General features: G+C 39.7%; 1 protein-coding gene across 7 annotated transcripts in view; it reads right to left on the bottom strand.

Moving 5' to 3' along the window:
• banp (BTG3 associated nuclear protein) overlaps positions 1–14711 on the bottom strand; it is a 242214-nt gene that overhangs the window by 176282 nt on the left and 51221 nt on the right. For all 7 annotated transcript variants that reach the window (XR_010965968.1, XM_067998009.1, XM_067998010.1 and 4 more), the window contains exons 4-5: positions 10418–10617; positions 1681–1803 (exon numbers count right to left, since the gene is read on the bottom strand). Coding sequence is in view for 6 of the 7 variants with exons in the window: in XM_067998009.1 (XP_067854110.1) it covers positions 1681–1803; positions 10418–10617 (323 nt within the window). In the remaining variant the exon portion in view is untranslated. The remainder of the gene's footprint in view (positions 1–1680; positions 1804–10417; positions 10618–14711) is intronic.

The raw sequence follows: 14711 nt of genomic DNA, 5'->3' as shown, positions 1-14711 counted from the left end.
GTTTTCCTTTCAAGTACTTATCCAGTTCCCTTTGGAAAGCCACGATTGACTCTGCCTCGACCACCCCTTCGGGCAGTGCATTCCAGATCCTAACCACTTGCTGCGTAAAAATGTTTTTCTCATGTCACCTTTGGTTCTTTTGCCAATCACCTTAAATCTATGTCCTCTGGTTCTTGACCCTTGGGAACAGTTTCTCTCTATCTACTCTGTCTAGACCCATCATGATTTTAAATACCTCTATCAAATCTCCTCTCAACCTTCACTGCTCTAAGGAGAACAACCCTAGCTTTTCCAGTCTATCCATATAACTGAAGTCCCTCATGCCTGGAATCATTCTAGTAAATCTTTTCTGCATCCTCTATAAGGCCTTCACATCTTTCCTAAAGTGCAGTGCCCAGAACTGGACACAATACTTCAGTTGTGGGCGAACCAGTGTTTTATAAAGGTTCATTGTGACGTCCCTGCATTTGTTCTCTATGCCTCTATTTTTAACCCCTTTCTCAACCTGCCCTGCCACTTTCAAAGATTTGCGCACATATACCCCCAGATCTCTCTGTTCCTGTACCCCTTTTAGAATTGTGCCCTCTAGTTTATATTGCCTCTCCTCGTTTGTCCCACCAAAATGTATCACTTTGCATTTTTCTGCGTTAAATTTCATCTGCCACGTGTCTGCCCATTCCACCAGCCTGTCTATATCCTCTTGAAGTCTATCACTATCCTCCTCACTGTTCACTACATTTCCAAGTTTTCTGTCATTTGCAAATTTGGAAATTGTGCCCTGTACACCCAAGTCCAAGTCATTAATATATATCAAGAAAAGCAGTGGTCCTAGTCCCGACTCCTGGGGAACACCACAGTACACCTCCCTCCAGTCCGAAAAACAACCGTTCAACACTGCTCTCTGCTTCCTGTTACTTAGCCAATTTTGTGTCCAGGCTGCTACTGCCCCTTTATTCCATGGGCTTCAATCTTGATGACAAGCCTATTATGTGGCACTTTATCAAACACCTTTTGAAAGTTCTTATCAACCACATTGCCCTCATCTACCCTCTCTGTTACGCCATCATAAAACCCCATCAAGTTAGTTAAACACGATTTGCCTTTAACAAATCCGTGCTGGCTTTCCCTAATCAATCCACACTTGTCCAAGTGACTACTAATTCTGTCCCGGATTATCGTTTCTAAAAGTTTCCCCACCGAGGTTAAACTGTCTGGCCTGTAGTTGCTGGGTTTATCCTTACACCCTTTTTTGAACAAGGGTGTAACATTTACAATTCTCCAGTCCTCTGGCACCACCCCCGTATCTAAGGATGTTTGGAAGATTATGGCCAGTACCGCCGCAATTTCCACCCTTACTTCCCTCAGCAACCTAGTTTCTAGACAACCTTTTTTAAAAAAACAAATACAAATAAATAGTACTACGCCAGTTATAGATCTGATTTGAGGTTTGAGGTCTAACAGCTGCTGGCATTATAACTCCTACCAGTACATTACATATGACATAAGTTAAGCAAGCATCAAAAAGTGGGGAGGAAACATAATTTTACCAATAACTACTTAGGTGGACTAAAATACATGCATGTTGAAGTATATAACTAATTGGACAAGGCAAATAATGATTATTGCTAATTAATCTTGTTGCAATAAGAAAAGGAAGTGGAATTTGTAATTTTCACTAACTTGCTGAGGATATTGTCCAGGGTGTCTGTCCCTCTGGGTAAAGGTTCTTCCTGTCCAGCAACCTTGGAACCAATTGGGTTCTGGCGATCACTATTTAATATTACAGTAGTCTGTGGTACAGTGCTGCAAGAAATGTCAGATAAAAAAAACTTACAGAATCATACATAAATCAAAATCATACAACAAAATATTATATTTAACAAGTAAATACTCAGCATATTTTAATACCATATATACACAGATCAACATTTTGAGAATTATGATTGTCTATTACAAATAGAATGTAAGATAGAGTTCCTGGGGTGCTTCCATACTAGTATTATTTCAGATGTTTCACTTCCCTCCAAACCTCTGTAACTATAGATGATGCAGATGTCTGTTTGGTCAGCTAGAGCTGTGTCAGGCATCCTAACCAGGTTTTATATCTTTCTCTTGTACAATAATTTTGTCATTTTACAGTTTAAGCACTGGACATTAGTATTCATTATTACCTGTTCATTGCTTGCACTAAACCATATTTTATGCTACTAAATACATTTTTTCCATGGGGTGCATAAATGTGGTATCAGTGTTACCTGTAGAACCAATGCTAATTATATGAATAAAATCTTAATCTTTGCTTGTACTTATTATACTGCTAGTAAAACAATTAAAATTTTGGCAATGTATTTTATATATACAGAGCACTATGTAACTTTAATGATACCCAACTGCGATGGCCAGAGTGCTATTACTTTTTCAAATGGCTCTACCGTTTTCATTGGTGACGGCTTGTTTTCCAGGCCTCATCTTCACACATTAAAAAACTGTAAATTTCATCGGGCAAAGTAGTTCCTTGTGATGCTATTTTGTCCAGTTGAAGACTGTGTGTTTCACTTCTAAATACCAAGCATCCCTGGCACAAATCCAGCACCATCCCGCTTTTCATGCATAGAAAATCTGATCAAACTACACACAAGCTGCAGAATTTAATTAGAGATAATCAGTGTTGGAATGATTCCGAAACCAGCTGGCAATTCAGTGAGACATCTCCTTTCTATTAATCTGAGATCACAGTTTGTCAGGCAAGTTTGGCCATGGTGTTGAAGCGTTTCTCTTTTGATTACAGATGCAGCACTGTGGGAGAACCTTCACCACACGGACTGCAGCGGTTCAAGAAGGCGGCTCACCACCACTTTCTCAAGGACAATTAGGGATGGGCAATAAATGCAGGACTTGCCAGCGACGCCCACACCCCATGAACAAATAAAAAAAATGCTGCCTTGAAATTAAACTTGCGAAAAGAATGGATGCACCCAACATTTCCATACTAAATTTCAAAACAACATTTTTGTTTATTTTATTTTTTGGAATGAGAACAGATAATCCAAGGTAACATCCTTAATCCTCTGATTGACAGAGATCTCCTCTATAATATAATTTCAGTCTATAGAGCCTGCATAACATATTGTTGAGCCTTACATAGCTCCTACATAATGGACTGATGAGGGCCAGAAAGGGCTCACTACTTTATTCAGGTTCTCCAAAATATAAAGTCCAAGTTCGGAGGCTGTAGAAGATTTATAATCAATAAAAGAAATGTGACTCTGTACAAGTACAGAACATGTTTAAAGGTAGTTTAGTCTTCCTCCCACCTTATTTTCCTTATCCTGCTCAGAGGGAAGTGCATCATTGTCTTGCATTTCTGGGTAAAACTAATTTGCTTTAGTCAGGTTACCTAGTGCCATCAATCCAGCAATATTAGTTGATACCAACATAAAGATTGGATCTGCTGGTGCCAGTGTGGGTTTCAACATCAGCGCTTTTGCTGTTTTCAGCCTTTTGATGCTGCATGAAACTTGCTATTGTGGAGGGCATGGAACTGAAGATGAACTTCAGAAAATCTCAAATTTTGGGGTAGGGAGGGGGAGGATTTCTTGGGCAAAGACATCTAAGTATTTGCGAGATGTATGACTATTAGTGGCAGGACTTCTCAGCAGAAGCCTGTTCCTCCCTCACCCCCCCGTACAACAGCGTCAATGTTGACTGGGATCCAAATGTTGTTTGGTATTGAGCTGTAAGCACCTACATGAGGCTAGGCTGATAAATGCACCAAAGACTAGGAAGTGGTTAGTTACATTGGAATTCTGTACCTAAACAGAAATATGTTTGATCGGGCATCTGGTTTATCCAAAACTGAGTAAATTGCACTCTGTTTACCGCATTCTTGGACTAACTGCCAGCCAGAAATGAAGCATGTTACTTCTGGCAAAAGTGATCAAAGCACCACCACTACTGACTTAAAGCAAGCAACTGACACCATTTCATTCATCTTTTGGCTTATTTACACAATATAGTCATAAATCAATGCTTTTAGGATCAAAGTACATATTGCATTAACAATGCATGCCAAAGAAACACTTAGGAATAATTTGTGGCACAGACTGAATACCTAGCTAATATTAAAACACACACTACCAAGACCTAAATATACTGTTTCACAGAAAAGAAAGGTTTATTAAGTTTACATCATGGCTACAGCTCTTGAAGTAACCTCAAGGAAACACCATTTTCATTTTAACAGTAAAATTGTTAAATTAAAATGTAAAATTCCTTTACATAGTTTGGTAGATTTTCTCAACAAAGCTTTTAAAGCATGCTCATCATCTCTCATATCAACATCTAAAAGGTAGAATTTCTACAGGGAGTTCTCTTTATCACTAACTGTAACTTCAGCAGAAAATCCCTGGAGAAATGGGATAAACAGCTTCCTGTTGATCTTCCGTTGAAGTTACAACTGAATATCAGAACAGCACCCATGGAAATCCTACCAGTTACTATTCGGGCTCTCTCCCAATACTTTTTAATTCATGCTGCATGTAAAAGTCAGCTTCCATGGGTGAGCCTGTATTCCCTATGACCAGAAAGTTGGCCTTAGGCACAAAGCAACCAAGATGTATTTATGCCAAAGGAACCCCAAAGAACCCTTCTTACTGTTGTGTACACTGGAAACAGCATGGTTTATTCCCACAACTCCTGACTTCTCCAAAATCAGCAGAAAATAACAGGCTAATGGACTATATGGTTCAGCCTAGTCCACAGTCATACATACTTCCTCAAATGTAATTAGAGACAAAAGAGAAGAAAAGAAATCCAGAGTTATATAATTTAGAGTTATGGTTCAGCAATGATGCAACATAACTTATACTGAATGTATATTTCACAGCTTCCCTCACACAGAGAAACACAGACAACTCTACCAAAACCTGTCACAGAAAGCAATTTTAAAATTATTGCAATACCGTTGCCAGAGGCCAGCAACTCGAGTGTTATTCTTGCTGTTTGAGCCTTGACACCGAGGCCACGACTTCCTCCCAGAGTTACATGGCTTTGTGGCATAACCCCAGCAGATGGGTTCAAGGAATTTTTCAACCACAACTCCACTGGCGTCCCTGCCATTTCCGCCGAAAGTGACGGGGGACATCTGGCCAAATATGAGCACGCATATTCAAAGGCATACAAATAACGGGAATATGTCATGTGACAAATTTCCAGTCATCTGCAATCTAGCAGCACTGAGCAGTAGGAACAATAGGAAGACTGGCTCAACTTTCCAGTCCTGCAAACTTCACACAATCTGTTTTGAAAAATTTTAAAAGTCCTGGAGACAGCCATCCCCGATACACTTCAGCAAACACCCGCGACCTACTGCAGAAATTTTCCTCTCTCCCCTCGCCCCCCCAAAGGCAGACTCCTCGAGCCTGGGAACTTCCTGGACTCCACGGCACAGTCTTGCAGCATACAACAGGTTTATCCATTAAACCACTGTGAAGACCTACTGTGCGCTTTGCTTTACGTCAATCTAGTCAAACCAGGAGGTTCATAGGTACTCCGCCATGTTCTCAATTAATTATGCAACAACCTTCAGGAGGACATAGTCTGGTGAAATTGCCAGACACATGGCAGATGAAACTTAACGCAGAGGCATGTGAAGTGATGCATTTTGGTAGGAAGAATGAGGAGAGGCAATATAAACTAAATGGTATAATTTTAAAGGGGTGCAGGAACAGAGACACCCGGGGGTATACTTACTCAAATATGTGAAGGTGGCAGGACAAGTTGAGACGGCTGTTAACAAATCATACGGGATCCTTGGCTTTATAAACAGAGGCATAGAGTACAAAAGCAAGGACGTTATGCTAAACCTTTATAAATCACTGGTTAGGCCTCGGCTGGAGTATTGTGTCCGATTCTGGGCACTACACTTTAGGAAGGATGTCAAGAGTGCAGAGGAGATTTTAGAATGGTACCAGGAATACAGGACTTCAGAAACGTGGAGAGACTATAGAAGCTGGGGTCATTCTCCTTAGAGCAGAGAAGGTTAAGGGGAGATTTAAGAGAGATGTTCACAATCATGAAGGGTTTTGAAAGAGTAATTAAGGAGAAACTGTTTCCAGTGGCAGAAGGGTCGGTAACCAGAGGACACAAATTTAAGGTAATTGGCAAAAGAACCAGAGGTGAGATAAGGAGAATTTTTTTTAGGCAGCAAGTTGTTATGATCTGGAATGCACTGCCTGAAAGGGTGTTGGAAGCAGATTCAATAGCAATTTTCAAAAGGGAACTGTATAAATACTTGAAGGGGAAAAATTTGCAGGGGTATGGGGAAAGGGCTGGGGAATGGGACTAATTGGATAGCTCTTCCAAAGAGCTGGTACTTCCTTCTGCGCTGTATCATTCTATGATTCTAACCTGTCCTCATGATTTAACCCTTTAAGCCCTGGTATAATATTCGTGAATCTGCTCTGTACCCCTTCCAAGACCAGTATAACTTTCAGTACTCCAGATGCAGTTATGTATTATAGTGGGTACAGCACAGAAGGAGGCCATTTGGCCCATCGTGCCTATGCCGGCTCTTTGAAAGAGTTATCCATTTAGTCCCATTCCCCTGCTATAATAACGTAGTAGGTACAGCACAAGAGGCGATCATTTGGCACAATGTTTACAACATTGAAATCTGAAATCATTTCAGGATACTTGCATCTAGTTATTACTCTAGAATAAAATACCTGCATAAACACTGCCTCCTTTGAGTAATTTGTAAGGAATCTTACAACACCAGGTTATAGTCCAACAAATTTATTTTAAAATCACAAGCTTTCGGAGATTATCCCCTTCGTCAGGTGACGAAGGGGATAATCTCCGAAAGCTTGTGATTTTAAAATAAATTTGTTGGACTATAACCTGGTGTTGTAAGATTCCTTACATTTGTCCACCCCAGTCCATCACCGGCATCTCCACATCCTTTGAGTAAGTGAGGATTTATCAGTAAATTTCAGTGCAGTGATACTTCCAGCAATTTTAAAAGCATCATAGTGGTTGTTACAGCGAGAGTGCTGGGCAACTTTCTACAGCAACTGCATGACGCCAGCTTGTTCTGACTGTATATTATACAAATAGTAGGTCCCACAGTTGCTTCATTGTATATAAACCAGAGATTACTAAGTACATATTTTAACAGCTCAGTAAAGTGGTGTGTAAATTTTATGAGCAATTTTCTTTGAAAAGTCTGAAGTTACTGACAACTGAATTGTTTTCTCATATATGAAAAATACACATCAGCAAGACTGGCTACAGTGCAGATCAGACACAGCAGATTCGGCTAATTCAATATGAAGGCTCTGTACAACTGAAGCATCACTTCCTTAATTGTGAATTCCAACCCGCCGTAGATAAAGGTCAACATTCAAATAGCCTTTTTCATTACTTTTTGTACCTGTGTTGTAGGTTTGAGTGATGCGTGTACTAACTGAAAAACAGCCCTGAATAAAAGCCTATGACCAAAGCCACTGCTTCAAAGTGACTGAACAAGTTAAATTATTTTTTATTGCATTGAATTTCAAGATTGTCATTGATATTTTGTGATCATATTCTTCAATTCAATTTGTTTTTCTGTGAAAATCAAAACCCAATGGCATCATGTAGGACAAATGAAAATAATTATTTATAATGAGAGTGCAGTGGGATATGAACTTGCCATGAGTTAAGCCGCAGCTCTGTTCACTATTCCATCAGCAGTATTATATAGGGGGAAAAACTAAACTACTCAAAAGTGTTGTTTTTGCAGTTATGGATTTAGAAATTTTTGAAGGGAGAAAGTGAGTTCTAGTGGTGCAAAATTTATTTTCTAGGAGAATCTTTGGGCATGCTTCACCCATAAAAGCAATTTTGATTTTCAATGTTTTTCGGTGTATTTTCCAGCATTTTGAAGTGTGCTGCAATTCTGCCAGTGGATTCTTGGATTGAGCAAAAGTAGTTTAACCCTACCTACTTTAAGGAAAAGGGTTAATGTTGCCCTTTGGAGCATTGTGAATTTAAAACCTACTGAACCTTTGGACAATATATCTGGATTAAGGAAGGGGTTAACGTTGCCCCTTTGGAACATTTGAACAGAACCAATTTAAAGCAACATGCAGTGAAAGGCTTCCAGAGGTTTCTTTGGTTTGCAAAACACGATTGGTGGGAGTCACATGCCACAGAATTTATATCAGATTAAGTAGCTAAAAACCGACTGAAGCAGCCATTGTAAAGCCATGCAAAGCCATGAGAAGGAGACAGGTCATCATGGCAACACTGATAATGAGGGCCTGACACATTCCGTGGCGTCTGGAAAATGCATGAGACCATGCATCTGGTCTTAAGCGAGAGAACTGCCAATCATTGAGGCCTAGTCATGGTTGAAGTCCAGCACCAGCTGGTGACTGGCCAAAATGGAACTTCCTCTGGCTTTTACTTATGCCCCAAAGGGCAAAAACAATATATAAAGAAGACATTAGGACGGAATTGGTACTGCAGTCAGGTGGAAGCCTAACGAAGCTGACCTACAGGGAGGCCATCCAGTAACAAGACTTCAAAAGCTCCAAAAGACTTGATCAATCTTAACAGGCCTAGAAACAGAAATCCTTGGTTTTAAGGTGATATGTATTACTTGATTTGCTTGCTACTTGTTTAAGTGTTGAGCACGGTTGCATGCATAGCTTAATTCTGCTTCATGCTTGTGTGAATTATATCATTAAATAATCACTTTTGATTAACAAAACTACCATGAGTGGGGACTTTCTTTGTCTGACTATTATCCAGGTTTAAGAACTACTGGCAAAGTAGGCATTTCCTACACAGCTGAACATTAATCTCCCCTCCCCCACAATCAAAATTTAATTATATTTAAAATCCATTTAAACATTTCAAAAATTGTGCTTTTAGCTGGTTTTCATTTTAATTAGTTTGCTTAATTGCTAATTTTCTGTTCCTGGAAGATTAGACCCAAAGTCTGTTATTACCAACCTACTCACTTCTCATTCCAGAGTCAAGACATTGAGCAACACTTTACTACAAAATTTCCCCATACTAAATGGTTGATGTCTGTATGTTATTATTTGCGGCTGTGGTTGCCTTGTGTTGCCAAGGAGCCACTTCGGGTTGCTTGACATCCTAGAAACTCATTACAGCAAATGAATTTCAATAACATCACAATTCACTGATAGGAGCGGAGAGCCATATCCAAGTACATCTCTGGAATATAACATAAACTGTGTAACCAGATATAACTAAGATTTAAAGACAAAATTAGGAACTTATCTTGCCCAAATGGCAGCCCATATTCCACCCTCAGATTTGCAGCTATACGGAAAATTTAAGATTCAGGCAACAGAAAAGAACTAAATCAAATTATTTCAGTGTATTTAACTTGGAGGACTACCTTATCAGTTAAATCTCTTCTGTATTTTTCTTCCCTTGTAGGTTTTTGCCCTGACAGAGAGCCTCTTTAAATCAGAACTCCACAGACTACAACATTTTTTTTTCTTTTCAGCTATTTTCTCTTTATTTCTCCCATTTTCCTCCACTTGTAAACCATTTGTCAGCTGAGAGAAAAGCAGAGTCTCGAGAGATTGTAATCATTACAGTGGCAAATTACAAATGCTATGGAACAGGAATCAGTTCAAGCCGAAAACAGCGTTTGAGGCGCCGGAGTGGACAAGGGTCAAAAAAGCACATTGCTTGCTCCGAATATGGACAGTTAGCAACTATGCATAGCTCACAATTTTGTTGCTCAAGAATATCAGCTCATTCATGGAATATAAACTGTATCTATCTGCTCTTCATCATCTATTCAACTAGAAACAAGTTAAAATAAACGTATGGGGTGCCCTCTTCCTTTTATGGAAATTTCTTCTGTAATTAACTTGATTGTAGTCCACAACAGGTTTCTTTAAGTTTTCAAGAAGAGTTACCAATCAGGTAATCATAGATTCAGGTACATGCAAATTGAAGACTGTACAATTGAAAATGCTGTGGCAAGTCCTGTTCATACTATTGCCCCTTTGGAAATCACCAACAGTTTGAATCAAATGATCAGAGCAGCAAATGATCTGACATGGTTTGTTCTTACAACTGCAGAAATTATGTTTATAGTACCAAATGATACTAGCTTACAACACATAAGGGTTTTCCATTTTCATAAAAAACGGACAAAAAAAAATCACATTAAGCCTGAAACACAAATTCCACCTTATCCAGTCACTCTTTCATGTGTACTAAAAACTCCCACCTTTCACACGCTTGTGAAGGGAGTTAATAACTATCTGGACTTCACTACTTTGTGAGATTCAGCTGCTTTAAAACATTAATTCACAGTTGTGTTGTACACATGTCTTCAGTAACATATTTTCCGAAATATCTGTTTCTATAGCCTGCAGCTTACCTGCGAACTTTGTTCCATGTCTGTGTTGCACCCAGAGGAGATCCTGCCACCATGGGGACCTGGATAGGACTGTTTTGTTTATTAAGAGCCAAATCTATTTTTTCTTCAATAGCTTTACAAGTTGCTTCCACAGCCTGGATTTTGGCTTCAATACTATCAAGACGCAAACAAATGGCTTGATTAATGTCAAAGAGAATGGACTGTAAAAAGAGAAAAGAAAAAGAAAAAAATCAACAACTGCTTCTGCTAGAAAAACAACATAAGAAGGTTGTAACTCATGATTTTCACTTTAGCTTATGAATATACACTTCAAAATGATCCATTATTAAACACATAATTATTCATGCAACTTTGTATCCTAGTTCAATCTTCAAATTCTTCAATGGGTTTACATTTTATATGTTCAATTTCAATGATTATAGTGCATCAGCTTATTATGTTTACATGGACAAATTTTACTAAACTTTTACTTGGACATTTTAAGTTTTGATAGTAGTCTTCACTTGGATATTGAAAACTAGAAGCGAACAATACTGTCTCTTAAAAGAATATTTTAAAAATTCTAAGTCATTCACAAACCAGGTCAAAAGTGATGACAAGAACTGAACATATGTGAATGTCGTTGCAAGTAGAAGATACGTATAAATCATAAACATTCAATGAAAGATTCTCAAAATTATTTTCAATAAGAAAATATTACAAATAGTACATAGAACAATTAAGTTTGTTGAAAACCCAAAGTATCATAGTAGATACAGCACAGGAGGAGGCCGTTCGGCCCATCGTGCCTATGCCAACTCTTTGAAAGAGCTATCCAATTAGTCCCATTCCCCTGCTCTTTCCCCATAGTCCTGTAAATTTTTCCCTTCAAGTATTTATCGAATTTCCTTTTAAAAGTTGCTATTGAATCTGCTTCCACTGCCCTTTCAGGCATTGCATTACAGATCACTACAACTCGCTGCGTAAAAAAAAGTTTCCTCATGTTGCCTCTGGCTCTTTTGCCAATCACCTTAAATCTGTGTCCTCTGGTTACCGACCCCTCTGCCACTGGAAACAGTTTCTCCTCATTTACTCTATCGAAACCATTCATGATTTTGATCGCCTCTATCAAATCTCCCCTTAACCTTCTCTGTTCTAAGGGGAACAACCCTAACTTCTCCAATCCTCCACATAACTGGTACCATTCTAGTAAATCTCTTCTTAGTGAGAATTCCTCATTAAGATGGAGAGTGAAGTAGTTGAATCCGAAACTAGGGTCCTGAATCTAAATAAAGGAAATTACGAAAGTATGAGGTGCGAGTTGGCTATGATAGATTGGGGGACTTTACTAAAGGGGATGAAGGTGGATAGGCAATGGCTAATATTTAAAGAATGTGTGCAGGAATTACAACAATTATTCATTCCTGTCTGGCGCAAAAATAAAACAGGAAAGGTGGCTCAACCGTGGCTTACAAAAGAAATTAGGGATCGTATTAGATCCAAAAAGGAGACATAAAATTGCCAGAAAAAGCAGCAAGCCTGAGGATTGGGAGCAGTTTAGAATTCAAAGGAGGTCAAAGAGATTGATTAAGAGGGGAAAAATAGAGTATGAGAGTAAACTAGCAGGGAACATAAAAACTGACTGTAAAAGCTTCTACATATATGTCAAGAGAAAAAAATGAGTGAGACAAATGTAGGTCCCTTACAGTCAGAAATGGGGGAAATTATAAGGTGGAACAAAGAAATGGCAGAACAATTAAGCACATACTTTGGTTCTGTCTTCACAAAGGAGGACACAAATAACCTGCCAGAAATGTTAGGGAAACAATGGTCTAGTAAGAGGGAGGAACTGAAGGAAACCAGTATTAGTAAAAAAAAATAGTGCTAAGGAAATTAATGGGGCTAAAGGCTGACAAATCCCCAAGGCCTGATATTCTACATCCCAGAGTACTAAAAGAAGTGGCCCTGGAAATAGTGGATGCATTGGTGATCATCTTCCAAAATTCTATAGACTCTGGAACAGTTCCTACAGATTGGAGGGTGGCAAATGTAACCCCACTATTTAAAAAAGGAGGGAGAGAAAAAACAGGGAATTGCAGACCAGTTAGCCTAACATCAGTAGTGGGGAAAATGCTAGAGTCTATTATAAAAGATGTGATAACAGAACACTTGGAAGGCATGAACGGGATTGGACAAAGTCAGCATGGATTTATGAAAGGGAAATCATGCTTAACAAATCTACTGGAGTTTTTTTGAGGTTGTAACTAGATAGGGGAGAACCAGTGGATGTGGTGTACTTGGATTTTCAGAAGGTTTTTGATAAGGTCCCACACAAGAGATTAGTGTGCAAAATTAAAGCCCATGGGATTGGGGGGAATATACTGGCATGGATTGAGAATTGTTTGACAGGCAGGAAACAGAGTAGGAATAAACGGGTCTTTTTCCGGGTGGCAGGCAGCGACTAGTGGGGTACCCCAGGGGTCAGTGCTTGGGCCCCAGCTAGTCACATTATATATCAATGATTTGGATGAGGGAACTTAATGTAACATTTCCAAGTTTGCAGACAACACAAAGCTGGGGTGGAATGTGAGCTGTGGGGAGGATGCAAAGAGGCTCCAATGTGATTTAGACAAGTTGGGTGAGTGGGCAAGAACATGGCAGATGAAGTATAACGTGGATAAATGTGAGGTTATCCACTTTGGTTGTAAAAACAGCAAGGCAGATTATTATATGAACGGTGATAGATTGGGAAAAGGGGAGGTGCAACGAGACCTGGGTGATCTTATACACCAGTCGCTGAAAGCGAGCATTCAGGTGCAGCAAGCAGTTAGGAAGGCGAATGGCATGTTGGCCTTCATTGCAAAAGGATTTGAGTAAAGGAGCAGGGATGTCTCACTGCAGTTGTACGGGGCCTTGGTGAGACCACTTCTGGAGTATTGTGTGCAATTTGGACTCCTTATCTGAGGAAGGATATCCTTGCCATGGAGTGCAACGAAGGTTTACCAGACTGATTCCTGGGATGGCAGGACTGACGTATGAGGAGAGATTGAATCGACTAGTTCTATATTCACTATAGAGTTTAGAAGAATGAGAGGTGATCTCATCGAAACATATAAAATTCTAACAGGACTAGACAGACTAGATGCAGGGAGGATGTTCCCGATGGCTGGGGAGTCCAGAACCAGGGGTCACAGTCTCAGGATACGGGGTATGCCATTTAGAACCGAGATGAGGAGAAATTTCTTCACTCAGAGGGTAGTGAACCTGTGGAATTCTCTACCACAGAAGTCAGTAGAGGCCAAATCATTAGATGTATTCAAGAAGGAGATAGATATATTTCTTAATGCTAAAGGGATCAAGGGATATGGGGAAAAAGCGGGAACAGAATACTGAGTTAGACGATCAGCCATGATCATTTTGAATAGCGGAGCAGGCAGGAAAGGCCGAATGGCCTACTCTTGCTCCTATTTTCTATGTTTCTATACCCTCTCTTAGGCCTTGGCAACCTACCTAAAGTGTGGTGCCCAGAACTGAACACAATATTCCAGCTGAGGCTTAACCAGTGTTTTATAAAGGTTTGTCGTAACTTCCTTGCTTTTGTCTCTGTTCATTGGCCTGTCTTACACTTCAGAACTGCCGATGAGAGGCAGCTTTACACAAAACTTTCCAGCTCTTCCCCATGACATTATTTAATTCTGCTCCAGTGGATTATAAACTTTGATAAAATCATAACTTCCTCCAACTAAATGTCAGCAAAACCAAAGCCATCCTCTTTGGCTACTGTAAACATCTGCACACTTCTGGCCTTGAGTGAGGGAAGCTATTTTTTCAATCCCTTATTATACCTTAATAGAATTAAATAAGTCGATATCATGCTACAACTTAGACAAAAATTCTTCATTTTTGTCACAGTAGCTTTGATTAATACTGATGCATCTAGGACTTGTTACAAAACAAAGAGGTAAGAGAGAAACTGGGGAGCTGTGGGCTTGGGCAAGAAGTGGCGGGTTGGGGCCTCAAGCAGAGGGCCACAGGTTCTAAAAGGTAGGGTTAGGAAGGATTGACACCCAGAGTTGGAAGAGAGCAGGGTAGGACCCAAAGCCCGATCGGAATAGACTGTAAAAGAGCTTATGGTTTAGAGTGGGGATGGAGCATAGTGAGGTCCAAAGCAAAAAGGATGTGCGGTTGGGGAAGGCGGGGTCATGTAATTCCACCACCAAAGACTCAAAGCTACATGGGGAAGGAGGGCAACATGTGCCAAAGTACAAAGTTAACAATTATAAATATATCTAACATGATAGAGCAGAGGTAAAAT

This window comes from Heptranchias perlo, chromosome 16 (assembly GCF_035084215.1).
Source record: "Heptranchias perlo isolate sHepPer1 chromosome 16, sHepPer1.hap1, whole genome shotgun sequence".
NCBI lineage: Eukaryota > Metazoa > Chordata > Chondrichthyes > Hexanchiformes > Hexanchidae > Heptranchias > Heptranchias perlo.
The sequence above is the reverse complement of the archived record's forward strand: the minus strand, read 5'-3'. Positions and strand labels throughout refer to the sequence as shown.